The following is a 12,344-nucleotide window of genomic DNA, read 5'->3' as shown; positions in this document are numbered from 1 at the left end:
GTTGGTATTTTTTTCTGCGACTCGTAATTTGTAATTTATGATATCTCCTAAACTATTGATCGGAATTATATAGTTCCAAGGGCATTTATTACCTACATTAAATTCTCTTGATGATAGACACATTTATTTGGATAAGGATTCAACCCGAAATTTCGTCGCGCGATTTTGAGCTAAACTATTTAACTACGTCGTAGTCTTAGACTCCAAAAATTAAACAAAAAAATGGGACCCACCTGCAAGCATTACCTTTCGGATAAAAAAAGAATTATCCAAATCGGTCCACTAGCGGCGGAGTTATGCCGTAACACATAAAAAAAAAAAAAAAAAAAAAAAAAAAAAAAAAAAAAAAAAATATACCGACGAATTGAATACCTCCTTCTTTTGGGAAGTCGGTCAAAAATACGACGCTTATAGAATGCATTTTAATCTACCTCGATTGCGTATTTCGACGATTTTCGATTTTTTTTTTATGTATGATTATTTTATACTGAGTGGAATTCCTCAGGGTACCATTCTAGGTCCCACTCATTCATTACTTTTTTTAATATACGTTTCATGTACACACAGCATAATAATTACTGGATAAATACGTAATTTTAAAGATATTAAACGAACTTAATTACGCTAAATAGAAATTTAATATTACCCCTTCCGTTATTTCTGGTTTTCCTATGCTAAATGTTAATAAAAAGTAATGTTTTTTTAATGGAGTGGCTTTTAATATAAGGTTTTTTAATGGACACTAATTAATTATACTGATTTAGAGCAAAGCCTTTCGTACTTGCGATAATTAGGGGTGTGCCTGTTGCGTCAGAAGTTCGCACGAATGTCAACTACATGTACACTTGGGGCCAAAAATAAATACCATATTTTAAATTAATGTTTATCATTTGTCACTTTAGAAAATAATTTATAATAGCCACGTGTAGAATAACAAAGACGACAAAAGCGATTTCTCAACTTTTAAATTTGATGACATTTGTTTACGTGAACTGAAATTTTGCATACAATGCTATAGAGTGTAACATGACGCTTATTTCTGACGTGTGCATTTTGGCACAGAGTATATGTAGGACATTCGATACGATAATTCAAACTCTCTTACATAATAAAAAAAATTAAACTTCTATTATACATTATTTATTTAATAACATTGCATTTTATGAATCTCTATTGTACACAAGCTGTTACTCGCGACTTTGTCCATTAGAAATTAAAAAAACAATAAAAAGTATAGCCTATGTTACTCAGTGATAACGTAGCTTTTTAATGGTGAAAGAATTACATCGGCGCAGTCGTTTTTGTGTTATTTAAAAAGACACAAAAATCCAAATCATTCCTCTTTATAATATTATATATAGTATAGATAATAGAACGTATATACTTTAGTATGTTAGCTACTTAACAGACATAATTAGAAGCGACTAATGTAGGGAGGGACTTGCCTATCAATCATGTCACAATTGCGTGTACCAATGTAACACCTAAGTTAATTAGACCCGACCTTTTACACTACATTGCAATGACAATGGGCATACATTGAATTTAATATAAATTATTTTTAATTCGGCAAATTATATTGCTTGGTTTAAGTTACATTATTAACTAGTTTAATTTTTTTAACATCCTAATTATATACTAGCTGTTGCCGTGACTTCGTCCACGCAATATTAAGATAAAAGTAGCCTATAACATGCCCGTCTATGTCAGCTACCCTTCAGTGAAAATCCGGTCGAAATTGATCCAGCCGTTTCGTAGATTACCCGGAACAAACGCGGCTTGCGGACAGACAGACAGACAAAAAAATTAAATGCGATTTTCGTTATCAGCAACGCTAATACATCTTTCCGAAATCTGTTTTTTTTTTTATATTACAGACACTCCAATTTTATTATATGTATAGATGATAGTCTAGGTCAATCTCGTGACATAAAAAAGTCTGCCGATTTGTTTTTTTATAACCAATGGATCCTTTATGATTACGTGTTACTAATTTAATCCACGAAGCATCCCTCTGTACTCAGCCACACGCTGTAAGAGCTCCTGAAACGTGTTTGAGGACTGAAATATTCCGCAACTAAAAACGGCCTACTATAAAACTGGGCCGATGTATAACATTGGAATATACACTTTATTGCTACGCTAGAGGGTTCACTTTTCCTTGATGGTACTTAGCAATTAGTGGAAGCAATTTTTGAAGATAAATAAACAGTATTCGAGTTTTTAATTTGTAGGGAAATAACTCGGAACAGCTGAAGCGTCGATTATGTCGAGATTTCTGTCACCATTTAGAGCGGGCGTACACCTTCGACTAAACTATCGGACAATTGTTGTGCGATTGTCGATTGTTTCGCAGCACATTCAATTGTTTAGTTGCACAACTAATCAAAGCGCGACGAAACAGTTGTGCGATAGTTTAGTCAAAGGTGTGCGTGCGCTTTTTGCTTTTTTTACTTAACTTAACACATATAGACCATAGAAAAAATACCAAAATTAGTATAGTCAGCTGTTAAAAATGTGTTCACATTTTGAGATCTTTAGAAAATTGTAAAGGCGTTTGATTAAAAAAATATCTTTTAAATGCAAACGGAGTTATTTTTGCATGAAGTAAGTGAAAATTTAAAAGCGTCTCACATACTCGTGTCTGAAGTGTTGATTATACAATCGCTATCGGTATCTGACATTGGCAATGATATCGAGTGCACTAAACAGACCGACGTCAGTATTACTATATTAATAAAACACTGAATAAAGATAATATATCCGAGTCCAACGAAACTTTAATTCTTCCGTATATCTCTAGCATCTATGTTATATCAGAGCGTCGGTGGCTCAGTGGTTTGAACACTTGTAATCTACAGGTCTTGGGTAGGCTCGGAGCCCCTCGGTGGGAACTTATAGTGAGCTGGTGATGAATTTATGATGATGAATCTATGTTAAGAATTTTATTCCGTCAATCTGTTATTTTAATTTGAATTATAAACCATCAGAATTAACTTTCTTATGATGATTTGGCATTTTTTATTAATTCTAACACAACAAGGACAGGAGAAGCGACAAGGAACAACTGATAGCAATTCCAAATGCATAATTTATATAATACATATTATTAAGCGTCAATAGCCTAATGGTTTGGGGTACGGACTACCGATCTTACGGTCTAGGGTTCGAATCCCGCTATTTGACTATTGTCGTGAACCATACGATAATAGGCACAAGCCTAGAGCTTAGTTGGAATGGTTAAAGGAAATATTAGTAAATTAACAAAAATCTACTAATATTTTCTACAAAAAGAATCGGAGTGTCTTATTGAAAAATATTTAAAAACATGATCTATTTGCGTTAGTGTTTAAAGCAATTTTCTAAATGTCTGTATCTGTTCGCAAGACGTGTTTATTCCGGGTAATCTTCAAAACGACTGAACTAGTGTTGGGTAGTACTCGTACGATGTACTAAAAAGTAATATTACTCGGAACTGTACTAAAAGTAACGTTACCGAACGGCTTCTGTTCTCGGACATTTGGCACTTTTAGTACACTACACGATATAGATGTTCGCTTCTTCGTTGTTTGATTTGATTGTATATTTTCTAGATTGAAGCATCCACCTTCGGTAATAAAAATCAAAAGTGGATAAAATTATTTATAACATAAATTTATTTTCGCTAATAACATATTTGACAATGCTTAAAATGATGTGAAGTAATCTATAACCCTCGTTATATTCTATTCGTGTTATTTTCTCACAAATCTGAAGTATTAAACGTACTAAAAGCGTGTACTAGTACGTTTTCCCGATTGTACTAATACGGTGCGCACTTGCAGATGTCCGATTTAGCCCAAGACTTGACTGGACCAATTTTAACTCGATTTTGACTAGAAGGTAGCTGATAGATGCAGGACTGTCTTGAATTGTTGTTATATGTTACCGCTAGTAATAAAATCACTTTAAACAAAAATTTATATACATATTTATGATTCTGATCGCATACACGGGTTTAGTGAAATTTGACAAGTCTAACGTGATCCACGCAAGCGAAAATAGTCTTTTCTCCTATCGTGTCAAGTTCTAAATTCGCGTGTGTGTCAAGAGATTTGTTTTCTCGATCCCGATCTCTTAATTTATCGATAAGCTCGATTATCGTGACATTTGTCGATATGTCGCTTTTGAATTTGAACATGATAGATTTTTAGCGTTTTATTTTTTTTAAATATATCTAAAAGTCCTTTGTATTTCTGAAAATATACGTCGATTGGTATACTAGTGAACGCATGAAGCGTAACCATATAACTAACATTCTCTATTATTTAGATAATAAAATAATCAAGTAAAAGATTAGAATTGACAGCATAGTTAATAAGAATATTATTAATAATAAGTGCATTTAAAATAATTAGTGATAAAAATGTGAAGCATTATAAACAGAATGCGTGTGTACTAGTGTTGTGCGTGAACCACGTTAGTTATCGATGAAATATGATGCTCTACGTGCAGACCGCAGGCGAGGTGCCTGTACGTCGCCCACCACGACGGAGACAGATCAGTGCCAATATAAAGGTTTGTTTATCGATAAAGACACTAGTGCTGTAAAACATCGAATGATATAGTAAATTAAACCTGTGTTCCATTTAATATTTACGTAATAAAATATGAATGGGTGTTGCAGGGCAGCTGCCCTTAGAGAGGCGAAAATTGTGATATAAATTATATCAAAACACAAAGGTTTTTACAATTCCTAGAGACCCGTAAATAACTTAAAAATAACTTGTTAGTTTTCACTAAAGCAATCTCTTTGGAATATAAAATATATTTTTACTCCTAGTAAGGGTCTTGATTATCGATGTGCCTCCAACCCTATCGGCTAGCGATGCCTTTGGTTAATAATTATTAAAAAAGAGTTATTCGAAAATATGCTGTAATTGCTGACATGTTAGGCAAGAAAGAAGTGTGTGTTTACGCTTTATTATATTAGTACAGATTGTTGTTTCCAATATTTGAGAACAATGGAATATCAGCCGTTTGCTTTACATTTTTATCTTGCATGATTGACATTTGCATATCATTCTTATCTACGAGGAAATTGTCCTAATATTTTATGATACTGATATTTTTCTGTTTAACAAGATGTATTTCATGTTTTACTTCTTACTAGCTGTTCCCGTGCGGCTTCATCCGCACAAAATTATAAAAACTTTACTTCATTGTTTGCATTTGTCAAATTCTCAATTTAAAATGTCAAAATTACCGTTACCATAATAACATTGCTTGTTAAATGTTGGCAGCTTGTAGTTTATGATCTCTTTCCTACATGAAGGTTTTATCCAATTTATTTACTCCTTAAGTTTGATAGCGTGACAATATATAACACAGAGCGTGTTGTAAATATAGGGTTTTTTTTATTAAATAAGGAATTAATCGTCAAATCATTAATTATCTTTTAATTTTTATTGTAAGATATTCTAGATGTCTGTTAATAAGAAAATAGTTATTTTAAGTAACAATTAATTTAGACAAAACGATTTTGTTGAGATCTCATAAGACTTGTATGAAACTTTTCTCGTGTTTGTATTTTTATGTCAAAAATATTAACTTATTCTTACTTATTACGTATTAAAAGTCGACATAACATTATTTTTCACAGTTTCACATTACTTTACACAATGATCTTACATGTCTGTTTATAGTACGTGTTACAGAAAACGCTAAACAATTATTTAAAACAATTGCGTAAAATTATTACAATAATGTGTATATTACTATGATAGTTATTTTAAATGCATCTATAATTTAAAAAAAAACATTATGTTACTAAACTTCAGTTCTGGATACTTTAATCCTTGACGTTTTAAGTCTATAATTTCATTTAGTTATATCCGTCCTTATCTATATGGACTCTATATGGAGTGAGAGTCAAGAGACAGTTTGTTCCCAAAATCCCTGTATCTTCTATCTCTATCACTCTTATTGAATGTATATGTTTGTTTCAGCGGCACCATGCGGGTATCTCGCAGTCGTCGTGCAGCGACGGTTCTCTGCTCAGTGTCGGCTCTTCGGAGATGGATGAGGACAGTAGCAGTGGAAATCATCACTCCCAAGACCACTCCTCACGCAGCGATCACTCTGACCTCTACAGTAAGACTGTCAATTCCGTGTTCTCTGTGATAAATAAATATGAGAAACTAGCTTTCGCCCGCGACTTCGTCCGCGTGGAAAAAAAAATTCAATTAGACTATGTGTCCTTCCAGACTATCCTCTACATTTATGCCAAATTCCACCGAGATCCCTTCAGCAGTTTAGGCTATAAACTCTAACAAACATCCATCCATCTAAACTTTTACATTTATAATATTAGTGTGATTTACCAAGTTACTACAGTTCACTGTTATAATAATTCCAGATGTATCGGAGCCGCCGCCGGGTGTGGCGCCACTGTCGCATTCAGCCGCGCGTCACAAGATGGCGGTGCGCCCGCGACGCACACATGGCGCGCCAAGAAGGAAAAAGACGAACCCGGTAATTAAAACTACAAAGAAATAAAATATTCTATTTATTCTGAGTTGATGAAGTTTCGAATTATTATATTTCCTAGTGATTTTCTTGTGTTAAGTTTCAATAAGTTTCAACGAAGAAAAAATTTCGTATATTGGAAACTTTTTTCATAAATATCGAACCAAAACCACTAAAAATAGTTAAAAGTATCTGGGAAACCGGCTTTAAGTTAACTTCTAAAGTCTATACTAAAAGGGGAAAGGTTTATATTTTTGTATGTATTGAAATAACTCAAAAACTACTGGGCCGATTCCAAAAATTCTCATCATTAAAAAACTACGTTTTCAGTAACTAACATTGGCTAAATTTTTAATACACGCAGACGAATATTCAATAAAATAAACCTGAATTTACTGTCTATCATTTGTAAAATTGGCAGCACCATCTATTGAGGAATATTTAAATCTTTCCAGTTGGGTGCGACCGCGCTGCCGATAACGCCCGAACTGAACGAAGAAATGATACGAAGCACTACTCCTGAGGTCGCGCTACACGCAGGAGTTGTTACTGGTTAGTACAATTAGAGCGGACGCAAACCTCTGACTAAACTATTGCACAACTGTTGTTCTATTGTGTATTGTTTCGTGATTGTGTTAGATTGTGATTAGATCTGTCAAATTCAATTGCAAATGTCAAAATGACATGACATGATGACAAAGCATGGCAATTTTGCTTCCTTGATGTTGGCAGCAACTTTGGTCTCTTTCCCTAATTTTGATGGCGTAAAAATATATAGCCTAAAGCATGACGTACGTGTCTGGCTTTTTATTAAAAAAAGAATTATTCAGAAATATTCTGTAATTGCTGACATCTTAGGCAACAAAGAAGTGTGTGTTTACGCTTTATTATAATAGTATAGATTGGACTGTATAAAAGTGTATGGAAGATGAATGAACGATAACTTGAATTAGAAGACAATGAAAGAATAACGATGACGCCAAAACGTTTCATCAATCGTTCTTTGTACATGTTTTTTTGTATGTTATTTGCCCAATATTACGAGTAATATAGTATAGCACAGTACATAGTCTATCTTAGAATAGTAGTATGTAGCTTTTGCCCGCGAATTTACGAGTATTTAAAAAACTAAGTAAGTAGCCTGTGTTCCATACTATGGTTCACATCTGTATATGTCATCAAGGTCTGCCTTCTAACACCTGAACTTTCGCATTAATAATTTAAAGTATATTTGCGTGTTAGATAATAACCAATTTATTAATTCAAATGTCGTTTCTCTTCCAGAATCATTCTCTTCATCGACTACGAGACAAATGATCGTTAAGGAGCAACATCAGCAATTAAATCGCGAATTACAAAGAGTTGTGGAACCGAGCGACGCCAAACTCAAGTCCTCCTCCCTGCCGCCCGGCCTCGCCCTCGGACAGGGGGTCTCCTCCCCTGCCAAGCTCAGCATCGCTGACTCAAACACACCCCGGTCTTCCATCAAGAGGAGCAAATCCAGCACTCAGGAACAACCACTAAGAGAATCCCCAAAACCCTATGGAGATTCACCAATACACAAGTATACAGAAGATCGTTCTAAGTACCGCCTAGATAAGAAATACGCCGAAGAAACTTGCCACGATAAGAAATCGAAATCTGAAAAGAAAATAGAAAACGAAGTCATTAAATGTAAAAAAGAAGAATCCTTCTTCAGTAGACTATTATTAAGGAAGAGCGGGAAGAAATCAAAGAAAGACCAAACAGATGGAGAATGTCAGGAAGTGAAGAAATCGAAAACAGAAAAATCTAGAACTACAACATCTGAGCTTGAATTTCACCCTGAGCCACAGGTGTACAAACCTATTCCGATGGAGAGGTCATATAAATCTGCGGGACAAAAGGCCTTCGCAAACCAACAACACAAGCGTATGGACAAACAAGGTGGTTACGCACAAGATGGGTATAAAGACGCCTACAGTGCAGCCAAAGTATCCGGCATTGAGTACATTACTGATCTCAAAATAGCAGAGGAAACTGACACTATGCTGAACCTGGAAATGAAGAGTCGCTTTAGTAGAAGAGAAGATTTCACCGAAAAAGAAAGAAAACGTTCCACATCAAGAGAAGCTATAGATGATAAGAGGGAATCCTTCAATCTAAACTTGGATAAAGCTAAAAGACCAGCGTCAGTTCAACGCTTAATGGATCCATTTTCATCCAAAGCGTTCATTACCAACGAAATCAACCAATCCCAAGAAGAAGCATTATCCCCGTCGCTAGAAATATCCGATGAAGAGCCTCCCTTAAGAGCGATGAGAATTAAAACCAACCCTGAGTATACATTCCATAGTGGAAGCATGCCTAAGAATTTACCCTACTTCAACCCCAGCATCGTAGTATCACAGCCTCAGACAAAAATAAGTCAATCATCAGAAAACGTTAAGAAAACCACACGATCTTCAGAAAACGTCGAATATCGAGAGAAGATTGAACGTGAAATACAATTCCCTACAAAATCTGAGGAATCATACGTTACTTCTGGTATAAGGTCATTAGGAGATGAATACGAGACCAGGAGCAGTATTGGAAAGTCGCATAGTTTCCGTTACGCGTCCGAATCGACTTCTATTAGTTCACAAGAGAACCAAATGCCAAGTCTCCCTGCGATTGTCGGTATATCCGAACCCTTGCTGGAGAGCTGGGAAGTGAACTACAGAAGGAATGTCGACAGACACGATTACTCTAAAAGAGTATCCGCGAGAAACTATAATATCGTCCAATCAAACTCTGAAACGAACTACGATAGCTTGCAAAGTACAGATAGTAGCTATCTAGATAGTCTTAAAGCTGAAGATGATAGGAAACTATTCACTAACAGTATTCATATAACTCTAGACTCACATAAACGTGACAGTGATATATCACAAATTGAAGCAAAAATTGACGACATAATCAGTTCTCCAAAACCTTTAATAGCACCTACAATACTCAAATCCAATTCCTTAGACAGCGTTAAGAGCAGTCCGGAGAAAGTCGACGATAGAAGAAAAACAATATCAATCGAAAGTGCTTTGAGTCAAACAGAAAAAATAACACAAATAGAAACCAAATACGATTCAGAAAACTTTATCTCTGTGACTCATGTCAATAGAGAATTAACTCCAGTGGCAGTTAAAAATTTGGAAACTAAAATCAACAAAAGCGACGAAAAATTGCAGAAACCCACCAAACCTGGCGTTCCCGAGTTTCTCAACATTCAATTAAACAAAGTTGATGCAAAACCGATAACAAATGTTGTTTTAACTGCCAATCTAACACCAAAGAAGGAAATACCGCAACAAGATAAAGAACAAGATATAGAAACATTTCCAATAACAGAAACAAAAGTACTAAACACTCTAGAAAAAGAACCAATCAAAGTTGACATAGAAAACACTCAAGTAGTAGATAAAATTGGAAAGACAATTCAAACTCAATCAGGCAGTCCTTCTACGCCACGAAACTTTTTCAAAAGAAAAGCTGTAAGTGTTGATCATCAAGACAAACCAGAAAAAACTAGAACAAACTCCCTAAGCACAGAAGGTAGCATCGAAAAAATATACGACAACATATCTATTGACCAAAAGTCACATTCCAGTTTCGGAAGCAAAAGTTCTATCCAAAGTTTCGACAGTAATGAAAACAAAATCGATAGACAGGAAGAAACAGTCGTGTACAGAAAGAAACCAATAATAGGTAAAGAGACAAGAGATAGAAGGAACGACGACGAACCGGAGTTAATGAAAGTTTTCGCGAGACGATCTCTAAAAATCAAAGATACCGAAGCAGATTCTATAGCTCAAGAGATCGCTGACACCAAAGATAAAAAAGATGACAATACAAAATCTAAAATACTAAAAAATGAATTTAACGCATCCATAAAATCTAGAGATAGTGACAAAGAGAATGACGGTAAGGATCAAGCAGAGAACAAATTAGTAGACATCGCGGCTAGGGTCAGTCAATTTGGTGTACATTATCAAAGAAGCGTTAGTATACACAGCGTATCTAACGTAAAACGAGAAAGCGCACCAATTTACAGAAACGAGATAAATAAATACAAAAAAGAAGTATCAGATTCTACACCAGAAAAGAGACTAAGGAATAGAACATTCCCTGACCCTTCGAATGACAGAGACATGGTAAAGAGTGAAGTAATGGCTTACAAAGCGGATACATTGACAAAGCGTCCTTGGCAGAGGAAAGATGAATTCAGATTGTCGGTGGAGAAAGAGAGAAGAGAGAGTTCTGTGATAGAAGGTGAGAGTGGGAAGGATAGAGTGGAGAGTGAGGAGAGAGTGAGCACGGGAGAGGCGGACGCGTCGCCGCAGTTTAAGGGTATTTTGCAGATGAGGGCGAAGTGGGAACGACGAGCTAAACAGGGGATGACCAAATAATTAAAGGTGCTAAGATAGGTATGTTTTTTAATATGTACAATTTATACTAACTTTTACTCTTAAAAGACAATAGTGTTAGTCTTTCTCTACCTTATTCCTTAGACCAAATATTTAACATAGCTACATAAGTCGCCGGCAATTTGGTCTAAAGGGTTGCAGACCGAAGATCACGTGGAAATGTATTTTGTAATATTTTTTCAACGAAATGCTTATCAATAAGTTTGTAATTAAATTACCTATAGGAATTAAAGTCCTTTAAGATTTTCCAAGTGTTATCTACTAGCATTCGGGAGCGACTCAGTAAGCGTGGAATTAAAAAAAAACAACAAAAGTTAGTAGCCTATGTGTTGTTCCAGACTATCCTCTACATCTATACCAAATTTCATCGAAATCCGTTCAGTAGTTTAGACTACAAATTTTAACAAACATCCATCCGTCTAAACTTTCGCATTTATAATATTACTTACTTACTTACTTACTTACTTACTTACTGCGTTGGCGCAGCGACCCGAAGTGGGTCTTGGCCTCCGACACGATTTATATTTTTTTATTTTTTACTAACTATTGTTTTTTTTCAGGAATCCGCGTATAATTAGGTTAATATTTAGTGACATAGATGAATTTAGTAACAATGCAGTTAAATCGAAGTTACATTCAACTATAGAGATATACGTTATGTTAAGAGCAATGTATTTTTGAGTGTTGTTGCAAACTATAGCATAGCAATATTTTATTAAAGACTACTATTGTGTAACTATATTTCAAAAATGTGAAATACAAAATTTTATTCATGTAGATTTTCTTTGTGTTTCATTTTAACCTTATACCCTGAAAGAGAGAGTGCACTACTTTGACTAAACTATCGCACGACGGTTGTGCGATTGTCGATTGTTTCGCAGGCAATTCAACTGTTTACAGAACTAAAAATCGGGTGTCCGCACCTACATATAGACTCATAGGAATCAAAGCGCTACTGAATAGGTCTGTGATAGTTTAGTCAAATGTGTGTGCTATAAAAAGGACTAAGAACCTGTCCCACCAAATTTAAAATTGATAACAATCGAACGTCTAAAATATGTGATTGAAATATCGGATGTTGTTCCCTTGACAGTGACGTCATTTATAAGCTATCTGAGCCTTTTTTTTTATAACATAAGGTGGCAAACGAGCAAGCGGCCACCTGAATCCGCCAAAATGGCAAAGCGACCGCTGCCCATGGACATCCGCAATTGCAGGTGCGTTGCCTACCCTTATACGACAGAGGAGGAGACGCATATAAAGAGGATATTTCCCCTACTTATACATCTCCTCTACCGTCAAATCCACCTTCCGTTCCCATCCTCTCCTTATAAGAAAAGGGTGGTAAAGAGAAAGGGACTTAAATTAGGTCTCCGGCACCACACTCACATCAGACGA

The 12,344-nt window shown here is 35.3% G+C and overlaps 1 protein-coding gene across 4 annotated transcripts in view; it reads left to right on the top strand.

Annotated features, from left to right (window-relative positions):
• The window catches only part of LOC106108275, a 96,397-nt gene extending 85,376 nt beyond the window's left edge, over nt 1-11,021 (top strand). For 2 of the 4 annotated variants that reach the window (XM_013289388.1, XM_013289389.1), the window contains 4 exons: nt 5,988-6,132; nt 6,398-6,513; nt 6,963-7,059; nt 7,792-11,019. In XM_013289388.1, the coding sequence (XP_013144842.1) occupies nt 5,988-6,132; nt 6,398-6,513; nt 6,963-7,059; nt 7,792-10,928 (3,495 nt within the window). In that variant the 3' untranslated portion in view covers nt 10,929-11,019. Of the gene's footprint in view, nt 1-4,381; nt 4,558-5,987; nt 6,133-6,397; nt 6,514-6,962; nt 7,060-7,791 lie in introns of those variants that run through there. The other 2 variants (XM_013289390.1, XM_013289387.1) reach the window with 2 other exon arrangements.
• Nucleotides 11,022-12,344: the final 1,323 nt, after the last annotated feature.

This window comes from Papilio polytes, unplaced genomic scaffold (assembly GCF_000836215.1).
Source record: "Papilio polytes unplaced genomic scaffold, Ppol_1.0 DF821733.1, whole genome shotgun sequence".
Classification (NCBI taxonomy): Eukaryota; Metazoa; Arthropoda; class Insecta; order Lepidoptera; family Papilionidae; genus Papilio; species Papilio polytes.
The sequence above is the reverse complement of the archived record's forward strand: the minus strand, read 5'-3'. Positions and strand labels throughout refer to the sequence as shown.